The sequence below is a fragment of the Lepidochelys kempii genome, chromosome 8 (genome assembly GCF_965140265.1).
Source record: "Lepidochelys kempii isolate rLepKem1 chromosome 8, rLepKem1.hap2, whole genome shotgun sequence".
Taxonomy (NCBI): Eukaryota; Metazoa; Chordata; order Testudines; family Cheloniidae; genus Lepidochelys; species Lepidochelys kempii.
The window spans coordinates 20,124,794-20,141,375 of record NC_133263.1 but is presented as its reverse complement, the minus strand read 5'-3'; the positions used below and the strand labels follow the sequence as shown (position 1 = coordinate 20,141,375).

Below are 16,582 nucleotides of genomic sequence, written 5' to 3'. Positions count from 1 at the left end.
TTCCCATCCCTTCTCTGCCCCCATTCCAACCCCTTCCCTGAAATCCCCATCCCAGCTCCACCCCCTCCCTGCCCCCAGGGGGCACAGGAGGGGTGCAGGGTGCAGCAGGGGGCTCAGGGCACGGGGTTGGGGTGCAGGAGGGGTGCGCGGTTCGTCAGGGGGCTCAGGGCAGGGGGTCGGGATGCAGGGTGTGGCAGGCGGCTCAGGGCAGGGGGTTGGGGTGCAGGAGGGGTGTGGGGTGCAGCAGGGGGCTCAGGGCAGGGGGTCGGGGTGCAGGAGGGGTGTGGGGTGCGGCAGGGGGTTGGGGTGCAGGATTTGGGTAGGGGCAATATAGTACCACTTACAGCAGCCAAATTTTATGCTTGAACCAGCAGAATGCTCCCTGATCCGTTGGAGCACAGTTCCGTCCCATATATGCCATCAGAACAGTACATAGAGGCTGGAACAGGGAATTGAATCTCTCCTAATGAATCTGTTGCTAGGAGAGCACAGTATTCAGTTTATTAAAGTGTGTGTGTGTGAGAGAGAGAGTGTGGTGTGTGTAAGGGATGAACTGTGTGTAAGGGATGAAGCCTTTTTAAGTGAGGTTGGGCATATCCTCCCTATCGAATATTAGTTTAAATACCCGCCCTTTGTTGCAATCTTGTGTGTTACTAAAGGCTGATATATTCTTATGAGCCCTAGGCATAAGTGAACGCTGCCAGGAATGATTCAGGAGCACTGAAAGAAACTGCAGAATCACCTGAACTCTCCCAAGCCTTGGATGGCAGAATTTTAACACGGAATTCCTGACAACTCCCCTCCAGCACATCTAAGTTTTTATACAATGCTCATTGCCTTGGTATCTAGGTGCCATGGTATCACCATTGTTCCCCACTCCAAAACCTTGTGCAAATGATGAGATAAAACTCCCAACTCCATCTTTTCTCCATCTCATAGGAAGGTCAGTGGTGAGGATCTAAGTGGACATCAGAGAGCCCAACCTCTCCCTGCAGCCTCCCAGCTGGGATTGAGTCTCTGCACCACTCTCAGGCTCATTCCCTTTCTAAAAAGGTCCCCATTTCAAGTTTGTGATGTTTTCAAGTGCAACAATGTGTGGGTGGGAAGCTTTGTATCAGCTACAGCACTAGCACAGGCCTCAGGTATATAAGCTGGCAGAATAAAGAAATGGCACAACAATGCCTCATTGGAGAGCAGCCTTTCCTGGAACATTAGACTAAAGAGGCAATGCTCGGGCTATGGTCTCTCTAGATTTTGTTCCTGGAAAAGCTGTTAAATTATTGATAAAGGTCCTACTGACGTCACCAAAAGACAACGAGGCTCTTGCTTCCCTTTAGTAACTTCTTACTCAGCAGATATCACTTTTACAACTCAGCAGAATCAGCAATGCAGAGACATCAGCTGAAATACAATATTCATACTGCAGAGAAAGGACACTGTACAGCCTTTTTATTTTTAAACTGTAAAGAAAGAAATGTGCAGGTATCACACGGCGCGAACACTGTTTTGCAAAATGCTGTTATTCGGACTATTCCTGGAGCTTTTCTATAGTGCTGTTAACAGCAAATTGTTTTTATTTGATCACTTATGGTTGGTCTTGGGTTCCATCCACCTCCTTCCCCAATATAGGGAAAGGAAGACCAATGCAAATACACTTGGCCTAATTTAATTTAGCAGGCACCATTCTGGCTAGTAAAGTTTGTCCCTGTTTTACTCAGGGTACAGTTCTAACAGCTCTTGTAGGGAGGGGCACTAGCCCTATGTGATCCCATTACCAGCCCTAGATGACCAAAGTTAGCATCTTGAATTCAAACCTCTTTGAAAGTGTGGGGGAAAGCAGGATCTCCAAATATGTCCCTCTGGATTCAGTTCCAGGTTGGATCTAGATTGGATTTTCAAAAGAACTTTGTGAGATTCTGCCACCATTGAACCTGAGCCCTGAGGCTAATTTGTCCCCAAACCTCAACTGTGAATGGCAGCCACAGTGCCTTCTCAATCCACTTGTATTATTCATTCACATCTCTGAGCCTGCTGGTGGCTGCCATACCACTAACAAATGTGATCACTATGGAGCCTAATGACTGACGGCTTGTCTACACAGTGGGATAATGTGCTCTACGGGAGTATGATTTCTAAAGCACACTAATGTGTTGTGCATTAATTGGTCCATATAGACCCTGCTGGTGCACTTCAGCACAGTACTGTTAAAAACAATATTATGTTAAGGCATGCTACTTTAAAGCATGCTACGGAACTTTTAGTGCACACCACCAAGGTCTGTATGGACTAATTAATTTGCAGCCCAATAATATGCTTTAGAAATCACACCCCCCATACAGTGCATTACTCCGCTGTGTACACAAGCCGTGAGTCTCATTACAGAAGCAAGACATATGCTCCCATGCAGGCAGTGCTGAATGTCACATAGGGCTTTTGTGTCAAGTTGAAATCACTAGGCCTGAAGCCTTCCATAAGTTTCACATGTTGTTGCATTGTCAAGACAGCACAACTGTGCTCCAGCAGGGAGGGTCATCTTGGTCATGGAGTTTCACACCATGACTTCCCTTCTGCTTGAGAAAGCTGCAAAGTCAGAGGCTGCCAAACCAGTTGCTCTCCCACTTCCATTCAGGTTTAACAGCCAAAAGAATGTGTATGTTTAAGCAACCTGTTTGTTGCTCAAAGAGTAAACAGCAAGGTTCTCCTGTTAGTGATTGCTCCTGTATTAAAAGTAGATGTAAACATAGAGTTGCCAATAATACCAGTGTCACAGGCTGCAGACCTTTTTCAGCCATTGGGAGAAATTATTTTAAATAAAAAATATGGGCCGGATCCTCAGCTGATGTAAATTAGCAGGATCTGAGGATCAGGCCCAGTATGTGTCAACACATATGATAACCTGTGAATATTAATATGTTCTGTTTTCCTAGCACCTTGCATTCCAAAGCACTTCACAAATTATATTCATTCAACCCCACTGAAATGCAGCCATCTTTGCGGTGAATGGCAGAAGTCTGGCAGATGACTCTCTGGTAGGGAGGGGAATAGGAAATTTTGGCCACAGACACTTGAGCATTCTTGATTTTTCTCTCAGTGGTCTGGGATCTTTAATCTATGTGCAAAGAAGTCAGCACTTTAATTTCAGTTCTTATCTGAAAATATCCAAACAATAAAACAGCAGAGTACTCTATGTTGGAAAGATAAATGGCTGAATCATGCCTTCCAGGATTTTGAACCTGTGTTCCAGTGAGCCTAGTTATTTGAAATCTGCTGTGTAGACCACTGAGAGTCCCTTCCAAGAATATTCAGTAGTGATGATTGAAACAGAAAAAGGTTCAGATGTTTTGATAAATGTTAGCCAAATTTAGCTGAATCTTGAGAAACCTAGCAAGAAAAGCCTTTTTTTTTTATGGCATCTCCAGCCATAGAATCCAAATTGGATCAGAACTTCAGTCACAATAGTGCAGAAAATTAGAATGCCCCTGAAGTTCCCAACTGAGAAGATCCATAAAAACTCCAGGAAAAAGTTATCCAATATTTTTAACCTCAAAAGAGAGACAGATGCATTTTTGTTTCACTCCGTACAGGTAAAAATTTGGGTTCGTTTCTTTTATTCCAACAGATTTATCTGTCCCTAATGTTACCCAGGTTTTTCTCCCTATGTGAACTTTCAGATCATATCTACTGATTTTTTAAAGTGCCCAATGCCATGGCAATCCCTTCAATCTCTGTACAATTCCAACAAATCAATATCCATCCTTGCATTATACCAACCAACCAACAATACCTTAGCGATGGTCCATCTTCTAACATATATTTGAGGAAAAAATTTGTCTTATATCATACCGTGAGGGTGGCAAACTGAGTTCCATAGCCAAATGCTTTCCCCTGAAACTCTAGTCCCTCAAGGATACATAAGGGAGACCTATTGAGCACTTAGCAGAATGGAGATAACTTTATCTGAAGCAGTGGAGATCTGATATGGGACAAGCAAACTGATTTTTTTAAAGTTTTTTTTCCCCTGCTTACAAAACTAAAGCAACTGCCAGGAACACATGGATGAACCACTGCACAGCTCTGAGCTTTGAGAACAAGGAATTTAGATTCTGTGACGTTGTTTTCCTCTGTGCCATTCTTAGCTGACAAGTAGTAGCAGTTAACAGAAACCATCCTGCACTTTGTACTGGAATATAAACTGTGCTGAATACTTGTCATAGTCCTTTGAGCTTGCTCTTAACTACTGCAGAGTTTAATACTGAGAATGGCAGGACTAACCTGTCTGATGTAATCCATTCCATTACAAAAAGAAAAGGAGTACTTGTGGCACCTTCGAGACTAACCAATTTATTTGAGCATGAGCTTTCGTGAGCTACAGCTCACTTCATTGCATCCGATGAAGTGAGCTGTAGCTCACGAAAGCTCATGCTCAAATAAATTGGTTAGTCTCTAAGGTGCCACAAGTACTCCTTTTCTTTTTGCAAAGACAGACTAACACGGCTGTTACTCTGAAACCTGTCATTCCATTACAGATAGTTACAGCATGACATATTACAGCATAAAGGCGGAGGCTTAGAAGCTATAAAGATGAGACAAGCCGACAAAACCAATGTGTTCAAAATGAAGGCTGACGCTGTGGGGTTCATTCCCCTCACTGTACAGTCACATAACTCCTTTTGATGCCAGTGGGAATATGTATAAAGCAAAAATCAGATGTAGCAGGAAGTGACTCCACTGAAGTCAATGAAGTTACTTTTGTTTGCAACATGACTGAATTTGGACATAAGTCTCTAACTTATGCTAGAGGTGCATAATTACAAATGTTCAGCATCCAAAGCCAGCTCTAGGATTTACGCAGGGGGAAGGGGAAGATTCCTGCAAAAATGCTGACAAGGGCATCTGCTTCCCTTGCCTCAGTGTTAGAAGGGTGGGCTCTATTCTCTGCTCTTTCAGGAGGTGAGCACATAAGAAAGTCTCTCTTCCCTACTCCCCATCCTGTACTATCCTTCCACCAGTGCCCGCAAGCAGTCTAGAAAGAGATTGTGGTCCATGCGTGACTCAAAGTCTGAAACTCATGTGCAACTGAGTTACACATGAAGGCACTTGTTTTTCTCCTGGAAAGATCCTCACCCCCTTTCCCTTCTCACCGAGTCTTGGCCAGAAAGTGTTGTTTGAAAGCCATAATGAGCAGTTTTTTAATATTTAATGATGTGACTTGACTAGGTGAATTCCTACATGTTTCCAGAGGCCGGTTATTTTCTCCAATCCACCCTCTATTGTGGTCTCTATTGTGTATTCTGCACTAATCCTGCTAGAATTTCTACTGATCTTAGGAGGTGCTCTGCCTGCAGAATGTGCCATAGAGACCTGCCTTTTAAATTAGAGGTTTCCCTTGCAGATCACAGAGGAGAAATTTGCCTCAGAAGTTCCAGGTTCTTGTTGACTTGGAGTAAAAACCACCCACCCAACCAACCAATCCCATATAATGAGATCTAAATGCAGTGCTGTGTATTGGACAGAAACAGAAGTTTATTTCCCCAAAGTCTCAGAGAATTTGGAGCTGAGGTTCTCATTTGGATCTATTTATAATTTTGCATTTAGTTTATACTGGAAGTTTAAAATGGAGAAAACATGCATGGAATTATAACATCCAATATTTACCTAATAAAGCAGGATCCAAACTGGCTTCTAGCTTTTTTGCATTGGCTTCCGTACTGCTATTGTCACAAATAATGTTGCTTTTACAGTATATCAGGTAAGGTGATTTCAACTGAAGTTTCCCCTCTCCTGACCTCCGTATTGCTGGCATTTGAGCAGATTTATTTCATGTACCTATTGATTACCTGACATGTTATTCTAATCTCTAGGAAATACAAACATACCTCCTATATCATACAGATGCCTTCAGATCCATTCGATTTGCTTGGGTAAACAAAGCATAATTTGCCAGGTTTTGTAAGTGTATTAGAAATGGGCCTGATTCTAATATCACATAGGCTTTACACTTGTGCAGTTCCAATGACCTTAGTGATATTACTCCTGAGCACATAAACAGGACCAGAATATTGATACACATTTTAAATTTTTTCAGGGACTAGATGCCTTAAAAGCAGTTAGCTATCATGATCCCATTACCAGTCTACTGTAGGTGCCTAGATAGAAGACTGGTGATGGTTTAGGGAGTTTTTAACTATTAGGTCATTGTGTCAACTCCTTCATAGGTAAGTAGTGCCTGAAAGTCGTTGCTTTCTGCTGCCTGTTCAGTGGTTTATGAAGTTGGTGGTCTCAGTCACTTCTCTGTATAGCATTCACTGACCTACAAAAGGCCTACAACACAGTTAGCAGGAATGGCATGTACAAGATCCTGTCAAAAATTGGCTGTCCACAAAAAGTGCTCTCCCTATTTAAGGAGTTCCATGAGGGAATGAAGGCAACTATCCAGTATGAAAGTGAAAAATAGTCTGAGTTTAGCATTGATACAAGCATGAAGCAGGCTGTGTCTTAGCTTTTGGAAGGATCAATCTGGCGTACTAATTGAATCGAGGATGGACAGCAGCTTGTTCAAACATCAGATGATTTCAGAGCAAAAGGCACGTCACTCAGTTCATTATTTGGGATCTGCTCTTTGCTGATGACACTGCATTCATCTCTAATTTACTTGATGAATTGCAGATCATGATGAATACGTTCTCTGATGCATGTATCAAGTTCGGCTTGGTAATCAGTATCAAGAAAACAGTTCCCATGTCACAAGGCACCAACATCCCACCTAAAATCTACATTAATAATGAAGATCTGGACAACATGGATCACTTCTGCTATTCTGGCTCAACTCTGACAAGCTCACATCGCCTGGATAGAGAACTTGATGTGAGAATCGGCAAAGCCTCTGTCACCTTTGGCAAATTTACCTCACATGTTCGGAACAGCAAGCTGCTAACCCTGAACACAAATGTGTCCATTTATCAGGCTTGTGTCCTGAGTAGCCTCCTTTTCGGCTGTGAAAGCTGGGTCACGTACTCCAAGCAGGAGCAGTGATTGAACAGCTTCCACCTTTGCTGTCTCAGAAAAATCTTCGAAGTCGCTTGGGACCAGTGGATCACTAATAGCGAAATCTTTGAGAGAACCAACCTGCAGTCTGTGCAGACTATGCTGGATGCTTGCAGGCTTCGCTGGCTGGGATATGTGGAGCTCATACCTCAAGATCGTCTGCCAAAGGCTGTGCTCTGTGGCCCACTCAAAAACTGCTCGCACACAGAGGAAGGCCAAAGCTCTGCTACAGTGACAAGGACAATCAAGGTCTCAAGAAATTCATCATTCCCACTGACAACTAGGAGAACCCTGCCCTCAGCTGCTCACTTTGCAGAAGCCAAGTCAAGGCTGGTGCAGCCATTGTGGAGAGCCATCAGAGAGCCAAGGCTGAGGCCCACAGGCGAGCTAGGAAGTAGAGTGTGCTCCAACCTCCATCTGGTGAGTGGACCTGTAGCCACTGTGGGAAGGTCTGCTGCTCACGCATTGGACTCTTCTCCCACACTCACTCTCAAGCACCATTGTCTGACTGACTTCATTGTGTTTCCTTTCATCTGTCAAGATGTTGGATGGCCATAGTATTGGTAGCAGTGGTCTCAATCAGTTCCTCATGGAGCAGTGTCTGTATCACAAATGCTACCAGCACAATGGCCCCCTTGTTGGCAGTGTGAAAGGAGAGTGAATGGAGTATGTAGCCTACACTATCCTTAGCTGTTGTCCTGCCAGCTCAGAGAAATAATAATACTAATAGTTGCAGGGGTACCTGGCTACATTCTATCTGTCATGTGGGTAGATAGAGGATTCCATTCCTTAGGGTTTTCAATCCAGTACTTTTTACCCACACAAAATTCAATTAGAAAGATCAAAACAACCCCTCAGAATGTATATCACTCCGCTCCTTTGAAGCTTCAACTGTCTACTAGTTAAAAATTCATTAAAAGTACATTATTTACCTAGTCCAGAATCATCATGCTCTAATGGGTAAATGCTAAGGCTCATGTTCCATCAGAGCCATGTCTAACTCCCACATTGTGAAAACCTGCTGGAAGTTACAATCACTTCCAAAGTAGAGCTGCATCTATGCTAGGATAATTGAGACCCATAATTTTCCACTAGTATAGCTCCACAGCTGGGAACAATAGCAGAGACAGTAGCATTGACTAAATTCAGTCATTTTTTACCACTGTGTTGTCTAATTCTGTGATGGTAAAAAAAAATGCATGTATGCTATCAATACTGTATCCTACCACCAGTGAAACTATACCAGTGGGCCTTTATGAATCCCGGTTTTTATAGTGTGAGCAAACTCCAGGTGAGCTAACCATGGCAGACTCAGCCTTATGAATGTCTTAGGCCCCAATTCAGGAAAGCATCTTTATTCAGGACAGCACTTAAGGATGTGCTTAACTTTAGACACATGCTTAAACCCTATTGACTTCACTCAGGCTTAAACCATGTGCTTAAATCCTTCCCTGAACTGGTGCCTTAAAGAATAATGTTGATGCAGGGCTTGTTGTTTGTTTTGTTTTAAGAAAGAATAAATCATTTGAAAAGGCTGCTTATGGGTATCACTATTAAAAAGAGAAAAACAATCCTTTGGTATTTCCCGCTCCATAGCTAGAATGAAAAGATATTTAAATGCGAGTTACGTAATAAACAGCTAAACAGAGAAATATTCTCAGTCAATATATGCAATGAATGGGCAATCATCACTCTTCTTTATGGATGGATGGCTAAAAAGATTGATTCAAAAAATTGTAGTTACAGTTTATGAGCCAGATCCTGATCTTGTTACACCATTGTAAATGAAGTTACTCCAGATTTACACTGCTGCAACTGAGATTAGAATCTGGCCCTATGTAGATATTAATCTTATCTAGTTCTAAAAATAACATTACATTTCAACTGAAAGAGCAAAGAAAGAAAAAAAAGCTACTGACACCATAATTTGTGTCACTAGATCATTTTTATGTTTGTGTTCCATTTAAAAGAATAATCTGTAAATTACTTATCAAGAAAAGTTATTTGTTTGCACTAATCACGCCTTAAACTTAGAGGCATAATATGGAACTAATTATTTTTAACTAACTAATCAACATGCTTCATTCATAAATTGGGATTTATCAATATAGCGCATGAAAGGAGAGAACACATTATTATTTCAATTTAGATAATATGCAAAAAACAGTGTGTTTGTAATGACCTGCTTTCACTGAATATAATCAAGCTGCAAAGCTCTATTACAGGCTGGAAATAGCAGCAGCTTACTTTAATGAGATTTCTGGCTCTGGGCCCCAGCTGTTCTACGCAAGGCTCTCCCCTTGCTCTATGACCTACCAATATGTGCTGTCACCAATAATGAGACAGGACCTATTTCCTAACATGGGGAAAAATTGGAAGGTATCTGTTCTATCGACTACTCTGGCAGATACACACCCTCTTTTCCCAAGCATGGAAGAAAGAGGGGAACATTTAATATGCAACATCTTTATTGGACACCCCTCCCCCCCGACTTACATTAAAATAACATTAAACCCATAAGCCAGAGAATTCAGTGTTAATGCTGAAACTCTATTCTTAACTCATCTCTGTTGCACATAGGTATTGCTGTTCATTAGGTACACACATATGCCCCTCCCCTATGAAAGTCCCCTGACAGAGGATTCAAGTCTGCAAGGCATGGGAAAGAGAGGATGATTATCGTCGTAGCCTTAACTCTGAATTTGCTGGATTTTGTGGAATTATGTTAGACTGTGAACATACCAGGAGCCAAAGTGCTTCATCTAATTTGCATAAAATGGAGCAGATTGCCACTGTTTTTGTTTTTAATATGGAGATGAAGCCTGGAGACTACAGGTTCCAGCAAGCAATGCTGCATCTCTATCTGAGCAGCCTAGTCACTGAACTCAAGCTAGAGCACTGCATCCTGGGACCTGAAATCTCTGAAGGCTGTACCTCTGAAACGAAACACTGGGCTATCCTCAGGCTCCACTGTAAAATCTGTGAACTGCATTTTGGTCATCCTTAATACTATTTTCACTGCTCTTTTTACGAGAGTTTCTTTATAATGTTCAAAGAAAAAAAAATCGCTCTCCTGAAAGTGTTTGATAGTTTCAGATTTTTATTTTTTAAACATATATGTACCTCAAGGCCATAGCACCTCATTTGGAATCATTCAGGCCTTTCACTTGAGTCTGTTGTTTAGGGACAAGAAGCCATCATATGTCAGTATTTCAAGAATCTAAAACTCAGAAATTATTCTGTTGCCCTGCATACAGTCCTCCTAGGAAAAATCTGATGCACATTTTAGTCAGAGCACAGAAAGGTGTGTGGATAACTCTACTTTGAAATTAAATGACTTGATGCTTTTTAATTTGTCTTTTCACCCTTCCAAAATACCCAAAGGCACTAGCCCATATTATAAACGAATAGGCTATGAAATCTTACTCTGAGAAATGAAGATGTTACTGAAGCTATGTCTATACTGGTATTGGATCTTGGGTAGACATACCTATGCTAGCTTTGATCTACCTAGCACAGCCAAAAGTAGCCGTGAAGACATCAGTGCAGGCTTGAAATTCAAGTATGGACCCAGGGTTCTGAAACCCACGCCACTCAGTCTTCACTGTTATTTTTAGCTATGCTAGACAGATTAAAGCTAGCATAAGGTATGCCTACCTGAGCTGCAATCACGCCTCTGATTGTAGTTCAATTGTGGTGTAGACACAGCCTGCGTTACATTGATGATAATACTTGGCACTTATACACTGTAGCTCTTTACAGGCATTGACTAATGACCCTCACAACACCCATGATGTATTCCTGTTTCATTAATTATTCCTCTTTTATAGATAGGGAAACAGAAACATTGAGGACCTCCACAAGAATTCTCCACTTGCATAAATGGACTCAACTTCCATTGATTACACTGAACTGAATTTGGTTAAGAACACATATGTTACTCTTGTCTACACTGAGCTTTTTGCTAAAATCTCCCCCTGTTTCTCCCCCAGTGGTAGTAATTCTGTGTCAGAGCTAGGATTTCTAGGATTAAGACTCAGGAATTCCTTCCTCTGGGGACCCTGCCCAATCCATAATGGTTAGATACCACAGTAATATGGCGGGTGCTGTATAAAACACACAAGAGCACGAGATGCTGCACTTTTGGAAATTAAATGGCAAAACAGATTTTATTTCAAATTTTCTTTTAAAATACGTATTTTTGGTGGAATTTTTCTATGCCCAGTTTTATCCCAGAGAGAATTGATATGACTAAGAGTTTCCAACAGTCAAGTTGCCAGTCTTTTAAGTATAACTGCATAAATAACACCACTGTCCTAATACTACCTATTTCCTCTTTTAAATTATTTATATATTTATTATATTTTACATGAGCTGTGGAACCTAGAGGCATTTTTGCAGCGTCAGGTCATTCTGAAGCACATTACATACAAAGAATCTACTCCATTACATTACAGGGCTGGCAAATGCAGTTGTATGTGGTATTGTTCATTAATATTGCATAATTACTGTACGTGAAATAGTTCTTTGGGCAGTGATGACATTTTTTCATAAAGACTTAAAGCTCCAAGGCAATGTTCTCTATTAAGGGGCTGTTTAACATATGAGGGTATATCAATATACAGTATCTTAATGCAATCGCAGAAAAATAGCGAAGGCTGCTTAGCCAAATGAAGCTATTAACATGTATAATGTATTTTCCACAAGATTTAAATGGTTTACTGAGTTTATAAAAATCACACTTCATATCTCAGCTCTGTCATTGCAATATCAATCTAGTGAATAGCGGTTGCAGCTACATCAGTTTCAGACAAATACTAATGTCCTATGTGGAGATGAATTGTTGATTTTTCTCTGAAGCTTATAAAACACTTGTGCACTCTTTGAAAATTGCTATAAAACCAGAATTTTCTCTAGCTCTAGGATAATATTAGCTATTCCTAGCATGCCTGAAGATTTTAGTTCAGTCATCCTGGAGCGATGGTTGAGGACAAAACGACAGTGCGTTTTCTTTCAGATCTGTCAGTTGCCTTTAGCACTGTTGAACATGAGCAATGCTCTATGTACTATGTGGCACGTTAAACCTAAGCTATTTAGCAGAGACCCCAGAACTATGCCCCCCCACAAATCCTCTTACCTTCAATTATTCCTTCCACCCTCTGCAGTCTAGTCCAATATGTACTGTACTCCTGATACTGTATGTATAATTTTAATCATGACACTTAATTCAATTAATTTCATGTCACCTTTGACATTTAAATGTTTAACGCGTTGCTGGCTCATGTATGGTAAGGCATAACTGCCCCCACAGAAGTTGTCAGAGGGGAAAGCTGGCAGTTTGGGCACATGGGTGGGGATTTTGACACCCAAGAAGCAAGAACATATGTGAGTTGTTTTTGGTACCTAGGATATAGTTGTGTCATCTGGTTCTGGGAAGGGTTGCATCTCCTCTTTCAACTCCCCTTTTTGGACAGAGGCTTTAAATCTGTGGGGAAACTGGAGATTTGAATTCCTTGTCGCTCCACCCCAATGTCAGCTAATACATCCCATGATGATAAATGAGCATGTAAGCCTGATGTTTTTCCTAATATTATTGGCAATAGTGCACAATGCTAACATTTAAAGTTTGTGTGCTTATTGACTGAGGGCTCACCTTTCTACTCAGATGATACCATGGCATCTGCACTCAGTGGAGGCACTAGAATTTACAGTCCCCTGATTTAAAAAAAGGGCCTGCTGGTAGGGCATTTTCCATAAGGGGCCGGGGAGGTGGGTGGTGGGTGGGGGTCTTTTGGCTCGAGAGGGCCCTGATGTTTTAACATCCAGGGCATAATGCAAAACACATTTGTTCTCCTGGGCTTTTCTGGAAAGAGAGGGGTAAAGGATTTAAGGATTGTGAGTTGTAGGTACTGGGGTTTTTGGGGGCAAGGGGCTGTTGTGATTGTTATGAGGACCTACCACATTATGTTATGGCTTATTATGCCATTAAGTTGGTTGTGTCATATTCTATATTGTTATTTGGGGTATATGGCTTGGTTGGCAGAGTTCTTCTATTTTGCATTCAGAATATTTACTCTTTGTTGCGTTTTATCATTTGTACAGCACTAAAACTTTGGACAGGTGCTTTGTTAAATCCAAATAAACTACAATCACAAGGTTGTTTCTGAGTCATTAAAGTAAGTGAACAGATTTTTCTACACCACTGCAGCTTTTCTCAATTTTTGCCGTGATCCAAGTCACAATCTAACATTTATTGGGTGATGTGTTGCAGTCAGAACTGTCAGGATAAAGTTTGTACAAAGCAGGCTAGGAAGTCTAATCCTCTAAGAGAGCAATACATTCCCCCTCATGAGTTAGCCTTGCAGTGAGGAGCAAGGCTTGTGCCCCTGAAAAACTATTGTAGGATGGTCCATCTCAGTGGTTAGTGCCATTGAAGACCCAACAACTAGAACTGTCTAATAATGCCTGTAGAAATGGTCTGTAGAATTCCCCCATACAAGGCAATAGAAGCTGAACCCATTACATATTGGTAATACAGTAATTTGTTATGAAACCTTACACAGTTAAATAATATTTTAAATATACTTAATTTCTAAAGCTCTTTCAGGAGAAAGGTGCCAGCTTCATATATCATCACTGAATTGCAGCCTCCTCTTTGATGGAGGATGGCAGCCAACTTGCACATTGCATCTTACACAGTCTTGATTGTGGGGAAGGGAAATTTTACAATATACTAGAGCAAACCTCCACTCTTGTGGTCATGGGATCTTTAATGTCCAGGAGGAGCAGACAAGAACTTAGGATCAGATTTTTTTAAAGTTATTTTGGTACCTAAAGATGCAGATAGGTGCCTAGGTGCTTTTGAAAGTCCCAGTAATCACCTTTCTGCAGTTTTAAGTGCCTAAATACCTTTAAAAATGTTTTTAAGGTTCCATCCAAAAGAGACCTGTGTAATAAGTGTCAGAGAACTCTACAGGAGGAGAATGACTGACTGACTTGACCCTGCAAGTATTTGGGTTTGTGGTTTGAGTGAGTCTAGATATTGCAAAGGTCCTGCTTAGACTTCTAAGGAAATATTTAATTAGAGCAATAAGAAAATATATATATTGAAGGTTTTTAGAAATAACTGTCAACGTTTCAATATGTCCATCACTGCAGAAACTAGTAGTAATATCTTTAATTCTCAGTGGAGGCTGCTGCTGTTCTGATATTTCCCAGCAGGAACTACAGACTGGTGATGTAGCATATGATTTGGAGAATGCAAGCTCCTATTTTAACATTTGGGAAAGCAGGAGACTTTCAGAGTTGTTTGAAATTCTATAGCTATTAAAAGTGATTGATTTAAAAGTATTATATAACGTCTAAATGAATCAGTTAAAAAAACTCCACAAAACTTATGTGGCAAATCATAATTCCTCCTGTTTGTTCATGAATTCCAAATTTCGTGAGCTTTTCTTACTTGACATCATCAAACCATCAATGCAGCAGTTTCCTTTCTGGTTGTTAAATGCTAATATTTATAGACACTACTGATTTTCTTTAGTGATTTATTCTTCTTTGGAATTACATGTCATGACTGCAATCTCTTCTATATCATTGTGCAGTTTTCCTTAAAAAGATTATATAAAATGACGCAAATCCTGTTGGGCAGCCGATGCCATCAAAATATCACCCGTTGAGAAGCCTCCATCAGGTAGCTAGTGCCAGGAAACCATGTTTGTCATGCAAGGTGATTAACATCAGAGTTTGGAAGTTCTACTTATATCACTAGTTGATCAGCACTTACGCTAATGCATTGCAAGGGTGTGCCTAAATTTAAATGAGGGCCATCCATGCAGTCCTTTTCCAACTGTTTATTCAACAATACATTATTGGAGCCAGGTTCATTGCTTCTTGACAGAAGTGCTTGTTAACTCTGCATCTATGATGATGATGCTGATAACAGAGTGACTGGAAAGTGCAGAGAAAAATAGTGTTTAAAATTCAGACAGGCTTGCACAGGTTGCAAAACAGTACACAAAAAGGGAAATTGTAACCCACTAATTAGATGTTTGAAAACAATGATGCTTTTCATTGTATGGAAACAAATATATTTTCTCACACAGAAACAGGGTGTATACAATTGCAAAGAAAAGAGCTTACTTCATAAAATGCATGAACAATACTGGATTTGTTGAAAATATCATGTCACACAATCGGGTGACAGAAGAGGTTCAAAACGGCTTTGGAGTAGGTGGTGGTGGATACCCCATTACTGAGTGAAACTCTTTGAGAAGTGTTTCTGTGTGGTGATTTCCATCTTTCGCTCTGGAATATACATACGTCTTAATTTCTTTTTTGTTACTTAACTTCGGAAAATGTTTGTATTTATTTATTTATAGACATGCTGAAAAAGGACGCCCATCTCTAGATGCCCTTGACATAATTCAAAATATCAGTGTAGTACTTTAAGATCACTCACCACAGTCCTCCACCCCATTATTTCCCCATCTCTCCAATTACAATCCTGCCCCCCCCCACACACACACATTTTCTAATATCTGGTGGGAGGGAGAGAAAATGAGTCTATGGCAAGCACTGAAGTTCATCAACTTTGGACTATTTCAGACTATGGTGGAGCAAATTCCAAAGTTGTGAACCCGTCACAGAGAATACCCTGCTAGCTGTCCCTATTATTTATAGCTCTGCTGATCTCAACTGTAGCAGTGAGGCATGGAGACAGAAGTGATCTTTCAGGAACAGGTAGGTAGTTTTTTGATGCATATCCAGCTGCTCTGTAATAATTTATGAATACTGTATACTAACTTGGTTATTGGGATATGTATTGTATTAATATGTTGGTTTAGTTTAACTGTGGGCTGTAAGGAAAAACAAGCAGGAAGGGGAGAAGAATAGCTCAGGATAAGCCATCCCTCAGCAAGTATTTGAGGATTGGTATGGGCTCTGTCGCATCTGGCTCAACCTCCTATTAAGCCTACTCAACTGATTTTGTCCAGAAAGGCCATAGCTGAAGAACTGACAAGAACAAGGGACTCTAGCTGGACTAAAAGGGGCTCTCTCTATCTTGAGTGAGGAGGTAGTTGTTAAGGAGCTGGTCAGGGAAACCCGACTGACACAGGCATCCACAGGAGTGTCTGAGGAATCTAGGCCTAGAATCACAGGAGGATAGTGCATTAGGTAAGATAGATGTGCACTGTTGTTTTAAAACCCTTTTTCTGCTGAAGGAAAAAACCACAGGTGCCAAACCCAGTTGGACCTGCTGAGTAAGCACAGTCAGTACACAGGGTTCTGTAGCCAAGAACCTAGTCTAAGTGTGGGAGAATCACAGGATTGCACTCTAGAGAAGATAAAGGCATGAGGCCCAAGACCTGAGAGGGGTGCCCTCATAGAGACTTGGAAGGTGAGAAGCCTAGCTAGCTCTGTAACCAGCAGAGGTCTGTTTATTTTTCATTTAGAAAATGCAACCAATACAATCTTTATGTAATATTTAACATAAGATGACTTTTAAAAGACAAAACTATGAACAAAAGATGCAAAT

At 41.0% G+C, this 16,582-nt stretch overlaps 1 protein-coding gene across 1 annotated transcript in view; it reads left to right on the top strand.

Moving 5' to 3' along the window:
- Positions 1-16,582, top strand: part of CPEB4 (cytoplasmic polyadenylation element binding protein 4) — a 185,787-nt gene that overhangs the window by 109,682 nt on the left and 59,523 nt on the right. Inside the window, exon 3 of the mRNA XM_073355775.1 lies at positions 15,652-15,786. Within this exon, the coding sequence (XP_073211876.1) occupies positions 15,757-15,786 (30 nt within the window). The 5' untranslated portion in view covers positions 15,652-15,756. The remainder of the gene's footprint in view (positions 1-15,651; positions 15,787-16,582) is intronic.